At 41.2% G+C, this 12,065-nt stretch overlaps 1 protein-coding gene across 2 annotated transcripts in view; it reads right to left on the bottom strand.

The window, feature by feature from the left end:
• LOC115766186 (kin of IRRE-like protein 1) overlaps window positions 1-12,065 on the bottom strand; it is a 79,066-nt gene that overhangs the window by 19,987 nt on the left and 47,014 nt on the right. For both annotated transcript variants that reach the window (XM_030710030.1, XM_030710029.1), the window contains exons 2-8: window positions 9,195-9,322; window positions 4,412-4,649; window positions 3,175-3,318; window positions 2,856-3,050; window positions 2,343-2,491; window positions 1,994-2,105; window positions 1,759-1,879 (exon numbers count right to left, since the gene is read on the bottom strand). In XM_030710030.1, coding sequence (XP_030565890.1) covers window positions 1,759-1,879; window positions 1,994-2,105; window positions 2,343-2,491; window positions 2,856-3,050; window positions 3,175-3,318; window positions 4,412-4,649; window positions 9,195-9,322 — 1,087 coding nt within the window. The remainder of the gene's footprint in view (window positions 1-1,758; window positions 1,880-1,993; window positions 2,106-2,342; window positions 2,492-2,855; window positions 3,051-3,174; window positions 3,319-4,411; window positions 4,650-9,194; window positions 9,323-12,065) is intronic.

The following is a 12,065-nucleotide window of genomic DNA, read 5'->3' as shown; positions in this document are numbered from 1 at the left end:
ACGGTGCCTTTGGCATGCACGCCACCTCAGCATAGGTAGCCTATTAACAGCGCCCACCATTGATTTATTACACGAAAACACACCGAAACACATAACAACACATACATACACACACACACTTGACGCCCCGTATTGGTTTTGCGAGGCACGCGCCATTTAATGTGTCTTGAGTGTGGGTGGGAGGTTGGGCTACGCGTGGAAATTAGTTTTCAACAATTGACATTTAATTTCTGATAAACACGCGCGGGCACGCTTCATTAAATCAACACGTTGCATGTGGCATTTGTTATTAGAATTTGACGCTCTAGCGAATCAGCTTAAGAGCCCACAGCCACACACACACTCATATGTAACTCCAATGAGTACCTCGAGGAGGGAAATGCAAACAAATGAAATCACAAATCACGTACAGACTGCTGATCTGGCGCTGAGTTTGGCTTGGTGGCATGCAACGCAGAGTGGCACGTACTGTACTCTGTGTTTCGATTTTTCCAACATGACGAGCTGCTGCCTGTTGAATGGACAAACGAATGTACGAGCGGACGGATGAGTGTGGCACTGCTTTGCATATTAATGTCCCAGAAAGAGGCTGCCGACACAAGACTGACATTCTGAGCCATAACAAAAATGTGGCAGCCCAACTTCTCGCTCACTCTTCTTCGCCGCCTCTCTCTCTCTCTCTCTCTCCCTACTTCCACCCTCCCCATTATTCTCCCTTTTTGTGCACGACTTCCGCTGTGCAGCTAATTAAAATGACGCTAGCATCAAGTATAATAGATGTTGGGCGTGGCCATAAAAGCATGCAACTGCATAGCAGCTGTGCGACTGCTGCTGCTGCTTCTGCGTTTGCTACTGTTTGACTGTGCTGTGCACCACCAACAGGAAGCTCACCCGCATTCAGGAAATTTCAATTTCAATTCAATGTCATGATCTTATTTTATTAAAACGAGCGCTATATTTTTATGGAGCTTCTCGTAGTGCTTAATAACCGAGATATTTACTAGACACTCAATATTTGACTTTATAGCTCGCGTCTTTTATAGGGAGTATAAGACTATGACTTTTATAGTATATCTAACACATGGCATACAAAAATGGTTTTACACTATTTAATCAAATTATTTAGTCATGGACAAAATACACAAAGAATACACAAAATATACAGAGATTTTCTCTATACAACGATTTTCTCTAGACAAAGATTTTCTCAATCAAAATAAGTTTATTAAGTGATGTTTTTAACTATTTTGTCTGAGCGTTAAGGATCAAAAATCTTTAGTCTTAAAATCGATATAGTTTATCTTTCCAGAAAATAGTTATTAGTGGGTAAGCTAAGCAAAACCTCTTTAGAGTATAAAGTCTGTTTAACCGCTAAGTATTGGGTTTTTAAAACATATACATATATGTATGAACGCGTCTCAGACAGACTTTCTATTTGCGTTGCATGCAATATTACTTATGCGCCGGGTGAGCTGCGTCAACAAGCCACGGCATATTGATAAAGCAACATCATATTAAGGGCTTTGTATGTGATGTGCGCAAATATTACGTATATGCAGCCTTGAATGCTGAAGGATTTAATTAACGCCACAGGGAGTTTTCGAATGCGCGTGTTCTGGTTGCAGTGCATATATAGAGCATTATACGCATTCCGGCTGCGTGATCCCCACGACGCCCAAAAGTATGCAACGCAAAAATTGATGTAGCCTTCATCTTGTGCATTCCACGGATGGTTGGAGCTGGGGGCCTTGGACTCACCTCTGGACCCATTTGTAGGCTGGCATGGGATTGCCATCGGCGACGCATTCGAAGGCGGCGGGACTGAAGAGCGGCGCTGTTGTGAGACGGTCCGGGCCGGCTGAAATAATTTTCGGTGGATCTATGGCAGAATAAACAGAGAAGCGACCGTCAATACAAAATTAAGCAAAAGTTAGCCAAGCAAATGCTGAAACAACAACAATCGCGGCCAAGATAAATATTATAAGAGACTCACATTTCACGTCCAACTGCACCGACAGCTGCTCCGAGGTGCCCACCGAGTTCTGTGCCTGGCAGGTGTACAGTCCGGCGTCGCGACGTCCAACGGGACGCAACTGCAGCGTTTCCTAGAGGGAGACGGGTAAGCAGATAGAAAGAGAGAGATGGCAATTTAATACAATTACAAATTTCTGCTACACTTAAGATAAATAAGGCAAGCGACGTCGAAATTTCGTAGCAACATAAACAACAAGCTGGAATAGAACCTGGCTGCCAGGATGCCACGCTGCCGGTCTATAGGTTTGCTCAGGATAATGGGTTTGCTATAGAGAGTTAAGGGGGAGGGCGGGCTGATGCTGGCTTACCTGCAAGCTGGCTATCTCAGAGCGTCCGGCACGTCGCCAAACGATGCTGGCCGGCGGATTGGCATCGGCCACGCAGCGCAGAACAAGCGCATCCTTATCCTCTTCCAAGTCGATTTCCGGTGAGCCAATTAGACGAATGGTTGGCGCGTCTGCAAAAGGCACAAGAAGGGGATGAGAAGAAAAGCAATAGTTGACTCTCAAGCAAAACAAGCACAAAAAACAAGTCAACAAGCAACTAACATTGAAGTTGTCCTTCTGCTCGTCTTGGGGCCAAAAATCTTGAATTGCTTAACAAAACAGGAAATTGCTGCAAATTGTGGCTAATTGAATTGTTACAGCTGTTTGCCATGTCCTTTTAGTTTTTGACTTTAAGCCAAATGCAACGTAATGCAATCAGCTCAGCCGGCCAAGCTAAGGACCATGCCCAAGGGACGCGCTCCTTCGTCTAGCCGGAGACTGGTGACTAAACTTTTCTCTGCTTGTTTTTGCTATTATTTTATTTTTTGGACTTACATTTGACATCGAGACGGGCCTCCACTGGTACCGATTTGGCTTCGTAGTTCTCATGGAACGCCACACAGCGCAGTATGTCGCCGTGTCGCTCGCGCATTGCGGACACCTGCACCACCGAAGTGGCTGACCAGGTGCGTGTATTGTCCGGTTCGGTGGCATTCAGTTGCGGGTGTATGGGCGAGATTTCCTGGTCGCCTGTCGAGAGCAAATCGTTCAAATTAATTAACACGACTATCACAGCCAGACAAGATAACAACTGCAATCAAAGGATAACAACTGCCAGCCCCAACCCCCATCTCCGCACAACCCCGCTACTTACCCAAATACCATTTGAGCGTTGCAGGCGGATTACCATAATGTGAGGCGCATTTCACAGTCGCCACGGCGCCGGCGTCTACCGTGATATTGTGGCCCGGCGGCAGCGGTGCACTCTCAAACTCCAGACGTGGACGTTGTGGCGCCACTAAATGTGTGTGTGGGAAAAACAGGAGAGAAATGGTATACACAGATTAGTAGTACGGCTCTTGGGGTCAGCAATAAATGTCAGCACTGCGAGCAGCTCGAGGGTAAATTTAATTGAAGCCCCCAACTAACACGTCTCACCGAAGACTGCTCTTTGGCTGCTATTTAATTTATTTGATATGCACGAGAACATCAAACGGACAACCCTTAACACCAGTTTAAAGTAAAAGCCACTGTTATTTTTGGAGTGCCAAATATCCATATATCTAATAAAGCACGTGTTTTTTAAGTAAGCCACATGGCTTTAGTTCCCTTATTCGAAACGATTTTAATCTGTAGCATACTTAATATCGTAATTGATGAGCTTCACAAAAATATTTTATAAAACAAACAAGAAAGAATTTTCTTGTAGAAAGTGCCCAACTAAGAGATACCCCTAAGTATATATTTATACACTCTTGAGCCAGATTATATGTACATTTTTTAAGCGATGGAAGATGCGACCTTCTGCCGGTTGGTCAATTTTAATGAGATAAAATTGATAAAGAGGAATTTGATACAAGATCGCAATTTTCAACAGATATTTGATTTTATATTATATGGGTATTAGATTCCTTCAACACATGTAAGCCAGTAGGAAAAAATTTGTACATGACAAGTTGTAAAAAATAGCTTTAAAAAATGCAGCTCTCAAAAGTGTGCTGATCTACTAATAAATTAACGTAATAACTAAATCTAAGTTGATTTCTAAATATATTCATTCACCCTTCCTTAGTCATTAGCATCAAAAATCGGAGAATATTAGTTCAAATAATATATAAGATCTGATTATGCTGATCAAATGAGTAAAAATAATTCAAACAAAAAATATATGTAAAAAAAAAACATGATTCCCCTTCAATAAAATATAACTTATAAACTCGGACACGTCTCCTTTAAGGATTTACTCATTTTGTAACGCAGTTCTAAAGCTTTTTCGTGCGAAGATATATTGAATTAGAAGCGCTACCAGTTGCATTTCTAGGATGAAGCCCAAACATTAATCATACGCCACGTTGGGCGACATTGATTTCAGCTGCTGGATTAACACTCACCACGTACAACCAATCGCACCGGTTGACTGGTCAGCGCGTCCTGTGCGGTAAAATCACTGGCCGTCACTTGGCACTCCCACAGGCCGTCGTCAAAGTCCAGGGTGGCCGAGCGTATCCACAGGGAGCAGTCGCCGCCGATTTGCATGGGAGGCGGCGGATGTAGATCCAGTTGTAAGGCGCCATTGCCGCTCAGTGGACGTGCGGCCCATTCGTATTTCTTCGGGTAGATGCCCACTGGCTGTTATATGTGAGGAGAGAGGAAGACGATTCTTGTATTACTAAAGCTGCTAAAACAATAGAGTGGGAGGACCATGATGAGGATGATGTGAATGTGGATACGAATGAAATGCTGTGGGCGGAATACTGGACATCGACATGTTTAGCATGTTTAACTTTTCGATGTAGTCAGGCGTATAATTTTGCGTATGCACACACACACACACTCACACACAGAGTCACTGAAACAGACAGATATATGTATTTCCAGAGAGTGTAGCCAGCAGGTTTGCTTTTGAATGGCCCTGACCCAACCCATTGACCCGGCCAAGCCCAACCTGCCTTGGCCCGGCCAGCTGCCTGTCTGATACCATTTTCAACTACGTGTCATTTAGCTCCGCTTACAGGAGTCGTTTTCCTTGTTGCCGTTTCTAAATTGGCATTAGTTTGTTTGCTAATTGGAAATTAAATTACAATTAGTGATCTTTGAGCATGGCATCGTTCGCATTTAAGTATTTATGTTCAGTGCCACGCCCCCCTCGTGTGTCCGGCTGTATCCAGTCGGGAATGCTTCCATAGCTACCTAATTGCGTTCACGTTGTCCGTATGCCGACTTCCAGGTTGCTCAGTCCTTGAACCATTAAAATGTCTGCTCATCTAATGGGTTAAATTAATTGTACACTGTAGTCGCCACACAAGGATCAATAGCATCAGGTATGCAGCTATATAAACAATTAATTATTCTTTTATGTTTTTATTTGAGGGAATTTCACAGCATTGCAAATTATAGGGATTTTGCAGCACAATATGTCAGACAGGCAGAGAGACGGCTAAAATATTGCATGACATTTCATGTGATTGGTCTGGCTCCAACATTTGGTCGAACGGCACGCGTAATATTCGCATATTCGTATTCAGTATTCGTACAGTTATGCAAATGGATTCATTTGCATTCGACATTAGCTACGGCCAAAAGGCATTTCATTTGAGAATTATTTAAATTATTATTTCATTTTCGTTTCGACATTTTTGTGTGTGCTATCTTGGCCAACCATCGTCTGGTCAGCTGCAGCTGTGTTGGCCGGCGAACCGGGGTTAAGCGAATCTATCTGTGTTATTCTGGGTGTGCCTGTGTGTGTGTCTCTTGGCTAAAATACAAAGCGAATGATGTTCAATACTGTTGGCCTAGCTCTGCCAATTGTCAAAATAACAATTTTGAAAGCCAGCAAATATTTTGTTGTCTCCTAGTTGCTGCTTGAACGTGCATGTTTGTGACCATTTTTGAGTGTGCGTGTGTGTGTCGGTTGTGCTTTTGGTAACCGCCTTCAAAGTGAACTAAATCGTTTCCAATCGACATTATCTTCTATACCACAACATACCGCATTGTTCTGTTTTCTTTGTCAGTTATTTTTTTCTTGATTATACTGTGTACTCAAATTGAGCAAGAGCTGACTTGTGTATCAGAGCACAATAGTTTCTGCCTTTGAATATATACTAAGTATATGGATTAATATGAATCAATACATTGTTAGGTACTTGATATTTACCTGACTACCTGTCAAATAAGACACCTTATAAAATATTGAAATGATTATTTGTAAATCGATTCATAAAATATTTAAAATTTTGGATTATACCATCGAAGTGAAAAATATCGATCATCTAACACGAAGAATTCATACCCTTGCAGACCGAACCTTTCATAATGCTCATAATGTTTTGTTCGCATTTAAAAAATACAGTGCAAATAGTTGATGGCGAGAATGGCTTAGATATCTTAAAAACAATGTCTTTTATAAAAGAACATACTTTACGACCGATTGTTCCTATGGAGCTATATAATATAATGGTACGATCCAACCAGTTCCGACATATGTACTGCGTGCAACAGAAATAGGGAAGCTAAGTTTCATGACGACAGAACTGGGAGACTAGTTCGCATAGAAACAGACAGACGGATAGAAAAACATGCGGGACATGAACATATCAACTAGGCAATAGTTGATACTGATCAATAATATATATACTTTATGTGGTCGGAGATATCTCCTTTTATGCGTTATACATTTCGAGACAAAATTATAAAAGCCTTTGTAAGGCTATAAAAACAGGGTATTTAATAGCTGATCCATAGTCGTAGGCATTTTTAGTAGTTGATATTTATGTTTGGCTCAAAATTGCTGAGTCCAAATTATGTACATCTGAATAGCTCCAAAGCTAAGAGACAGTTAAGCACTTTTGCAATTGGCCAACAACTATTCGCCTTCGATCAATGGCCCTTTCCGTGTAGCTCTTCCTTGGTCCATTTGTTGCTTGTATCTGGGGATATTTGGGGGCGGGGTAAGGTCTTCAAACGATTCTCGAATGTGCCTCTTAATAAACATTTTGCACAAGAAGTATTTATAGACTGTACTTAGCCTCAATTGAAGTGGAAGCTCCACAGTTTGGACAGACATGAAAGTTGTCTACTTACGATAACTATACAAAAAATATATGGAAAGCCATACAAATGCCTGCAGAAATGGGCAACCGAATTTTGAAAGCAAACACACAAGCAAAACCAACAATTGCTATAAATATTCAAAAATAGGGTGAACTTTAAATGAAAGCGAACACAACACAGCAACAATGTTTTTGTGTGTGTGTGTAAGGGTTGCACATGTAAAGGACACTCGACGCATGCAAATGCCCTGCTTGGCCATGCCCATCTATGTGTTTTGCTGCATGGCAGCTCCTTAGTGTTCTGGAGACACAAGCCATGTTAACATTTAAGTATATGCTGCAAATCGAGGCAATGCGCTGCGATGCGACCGTTGCGATGTGCAGCATATGAAAAAGTGCATTTGAAATGCTTTGTGATTTTTGTCATGCAAGTAGCCTGAAACGCCAGCCCCAACCACACCCCGTCGTGCATCTGATTTTGCAGAGGCAACTGCATGGACCGCAAGGAGTGATACAAGTAAGAAAGAGGGATAGAGGAAGATGGACAGGGGCAGACGGAAAAGAAGCATCTAAAAGTTATGCTTTGAATGCCATGAATAACAAGCAGCAAAATCATATTCAAGCTAAAGATAAACCGAGCCTCTCATATGCCTTGGACTCGGGCCAACCAAATAATGAGTCCACTCTGCTTCGTATCGTACAGAATATTTTCGACTGCTATGCAAATTAACACGTAGATGTTTTGCTTCCATGCCAAAAACCAATAACCCACCAGCCGACCAAAACATGACGTCTCGCCAGAAGACTGACATACAGAGAAAGAAAAAGAGTGGGAGATCGATTGGAAGATACCCTGCTACCACCCATAACACACGCTCTTATACTAATCGAATGATATCAGTTTTCACTCTGCGTTTGTAATCTTCGGCTACATTTGAAATTATGAAAATTATTACATATTGTAGGAGAATGCACAGCTTGTTTTTCTTAATGCAGTATTTGCAAAATAATTTTCATATAAATTATTAAGGAGCACGTTTTTTTTTTTGTGTGAAAAGTTCAAATATATTGAAATATATTAATATTTACTATTTCGACTATTAGAAATACGCGAAAAGTATACTTTCGTAACAGTTTTAAGCACAGATATTAAAAATTAATTATACCATATACAGAAATACGATACGAAAATACAGACTTAAAAAATAATAGACATCTTCATCTACACACGGCATTTAAGAACCTGTTTAGTTTCAAATGGTCTAATCAAGACTTAATGTTACATAAAATCATATAACTCTCATTTTACATCTTACAACAGCATACGCAATTTAATTTTACTTTACATAAACTCACACACATACACACATTTGTTGGCTTTTAAAATGTTTGCTTCTTTAGTTATTTCAAGTCAACTGGCAAAGCTGGCAAAGAGCAAAAGACCAAAGCTAGCAATTAGCTAGCTTGTCTGAGCCTTTTGGAGGTGCATTAAATGGAAAATGGAAATTGAAGTAATCCTTTTTTTTTTTTTTTTAAAGGTAAAAGTTTGCCATATTTGGAAAAAAGGTAAAAAAAATGCAGATCTCTGGTTTAATTGGGGAAATAGTACCGAAGAGTACTGTTAGATATGTGCTGTTGGTCATAATAGCGTTTCCATGTAGCGCGACGGCGAATCTAATTGAGTTCATATGTATGTGTATGCATGAGTGTGTAACCGCCCAAGGCTTCGGTGCGAGCTGTCACGCATTTTCGATTAAAAGTTTGGCCAGCCATATGCCCAATAAGAAGCGCAGTCGGCTCGGCAAAGAAACGCTGTCCAGGGGCATGTCGATGGCGAGAGCAAAGCTCACATCTTTGCCACAAGCTCAGTGGCTTGTATTATCTCGTCCTACCGAAGGGCGTAAATTACTTTTGGCACATGTGCCTAGGCTGGCAGCCAAAACAACACTTAATTGAACCACAGGACGCGCCATGCATATAAAATGACTTTCAGTTAATATTGTGACTGCGTATGTGTACTAAGGATATTTATAAAGTGCAAGCAAACACTAGCCTTTATGTAATATACGAGTTAAATGGACACTGTCAATATGTGTGACTAGTTTACCTTTTCTAACGAGATTACCTTGTTATCCTTTTGCCAGGAGCACGAGCCGCGCTTATCGATTACTTTGCATGTGAGCAACGCGTCCTCGCGTGGATTCACCTCCGTGTATTTGGGCTGCTCTGAGAATCGTTGAAAGCACTCCATTTCTGCACAGGAAAAAGAAAATACGCCAAATGAACATCGAGAAATATTACGTGGGCATAAAATGTGCGCTCGAATGGACCGAGCTGTTTATTGTGCAATAATCTCATAGTATACCCCGAGCTCCCAGATCCCCCTTCGTGGCTCAACCCTTAACACTTATCTGCGTTACACCTCGCGCATTGTTAATAAGGCAACGCGTTGACATTGCTGCACAGCATAATAAATAAGCAGCATTACCCTTGCTCAGAACCCACTCCGCTACACATCTTGTCGCTTGTCGCGCATGTAAGTATGCTATATTTTTTAATATATCTCGCTGCGAGCTGCATTTGTCACGCACGCGGGCAATTATCAACGGCACTCGCCGCGGCAAGCGCACTGCGGCTGCCGTTTGCTTATCTCTGCACTTGCCACGCCCAACACGGGCGCTTCATTATCGTTTGGGCTTGCGTTGTTCTTACATACATTTACATAGAGATCTTTTATTATACCCTGAACCCATTAAAAATGGGTATAAGGGTATATTGTATTTGTGCAAAATCCAAATGTATGTAACAGGCAGAAGGAAGCATCTCCGACCCCATAAAGTATATATATTCTTGATCAGCATCAATAGCCGAGTCGATCTAGCCATGTCCGTCTGTCTGTCCGTCCGTCCGCCTGTCCGTATGTATGAACGCAAGGAACTCAGAACTTATAAGAGCTAGAGTCTTGAAATTTTAGATGTAGGTGCCTAGTGCCTGCGCAGATCGAGTTTGATTCCGATAATCGATAACTTACTCTGTTTCCAAGCAATCGATAAAAATCGATATCGATATCCTGTTTTTTGGGCAATTTTGGTAAATAATTAGAACTAGAGTCCCCAAACTTTACATATAGCTTCTAAAATAGAATATATATGCATTTTATGTTGGAAGAAGAGGGTTCAGGGTATCCCCTAGTCGGAAGCTCCCGACTAGAACCTCTTACTTGTTTTTATATGTAATATGTTGCATGTGAACTGGTCTCACAAGTTCATACAACTGCGAATTTCTGCAAGCTTAAATGTATGTATTTAAGTATCTTATATTATTGCAGTTATATTAATCCAGTTTAAATTAAAAAGAACAACTTTTATTTTATTTGTAATTTATACTTGTGAGCATTATATTAAAATGCTGTGCTTAAAAAACAGCTGGGTTTTAGTTTCACTGTGATGAATATTGTTGTATACGGCACAAATGCGAATCATTTTATTAAATGGAAAGTTTGTTTTGACAGATATTTAAATATCATATATTCTTAAAATATAAAAATTCATTTTGATTATTAATTTAATTATCTGTCTATAATATAAATTATTTTCACTTTTAAATTACTAGATTGGGATTTAAATATGGTCCTCGTTGTTCAGTTGCCTGCATTGGTCAAACGGACAACTCTTCCACTTTGAAATGTCAAACTATACTATATTGGTATATTTTTGATTACTTTTAAAATTATCTCAAAAATAGATGACTATACGCAGTTATTCAGCAGTTTTCGCTTAAACATAGTCTACCAGAGTTTCGCAGTGCATTTAATCTTCGGCGCCTCGTAACTTTTCTCCATTAGCCACTCGCAGTGAATTTATGTTAATTGCTGGCATGTTGAATATTTTCTTCGCTCTTGCACTCAATTACACCAATTACAGGAGGAAATTACACGCCCTGCTTGTGCACGATAAAAGCAGGTGCTGAAGCCGAAGCTGCCACGTGAGGTGAACCAGCTCTTAATGACTCGGAAACTGAAAGATGCCAGAGAAACGGGCAGTTAAAATTGGAGTTGGAGCTAGGCCTTTGAACTCTATAGCTGTCTTCATTTCTTGCAAGTGTCATAAGCTAATCAATGCCTTTTATATTTCAAAAGACAATTTGCATAATATCTAACCACAAGCACCAAACAGAACGCACCAAAAACAAACAGGTACAGTGCGTGGTTTCCACTCGTTGGCAGTTGTTGGTTTTGTTTTATGCGCTCCTTTCTTGGTCAGCTTACCTGGCTTGCCAACTGCCGCTTATATATGGCCACCAATAAACAAGCATAAATAAACACTCGCATGCGTCGGCATGTGTGTATGCAATTGTGTGTGTGAGTGTGTGATTGTGTGTGTGCGTTGTTTCTTGTGTGTTGACAACACGTGACCGCTGTTAGCTGCTGGGTTTCGTCATTTTTGACATGGCGAAATGCACGCACGCACAACCATACTCGCACACACGCGCAAAGGCGCACACATGAGAATGCGCGCATACACTTACGCAATGATTTATTATGCGTGATTGGCGTGATTGCCACTTTGATGCTTTATTTCATCTTCCCGTTGTTGTAACCGTTCGCCTGGCCTACCCTTCAATGTTGCTGTCGACCCAGACGGACGCCTGCCTCCTGCTCTGCTGCTCCCTGTTGCTATTGTTGCCCGCCGTTTGCTGTTCACTGTTTGGGTTTTATCGTTTCTCGTTTATAAATTGGCTTTGTATTTCAATTACGATTGCAGCCGCCATCGTGGGGCATGCAACATGCACCATTGACCCATTGGCCAGTGGCCATTGTTGCCACACATTCCGAATTGGCTGCATTTTCGCGCTCATATTGGCTCATTTGGCATGCGAACCAGCTTTGCTGTTGACATGTTGCTGCCAATGCTGCTGCTGACATGTGATTTATGCGACCACGGCAAGTTGCAACAAAGTTGTTGCTTCAAGTTTTAATACGAAATTCAAACATGAC

Source organism: Drosophila novamexicana, unplaced genomic scaffold, assembly GCF_003285875.2.
Source record: "Drosophila novamexicana strain 15010-1031.04,08,12 unplaced genomic scaffold, DnovRS2.1 tig00001062-arrow-arrow-pilon, whole genome shotgun sequence".
Taxonomy (NCBI): domain Eukaryota; kingdom Metazoa; phylum Arthropoda; class Insecta; order Diptera; family Drosophilidae; genus Drosophila; species Drosophila novamexicana.
Note: the sequence above shows the minus strand (reverse complement) of the source record. Positions and strands in the feature narration are given on the sequence as shown.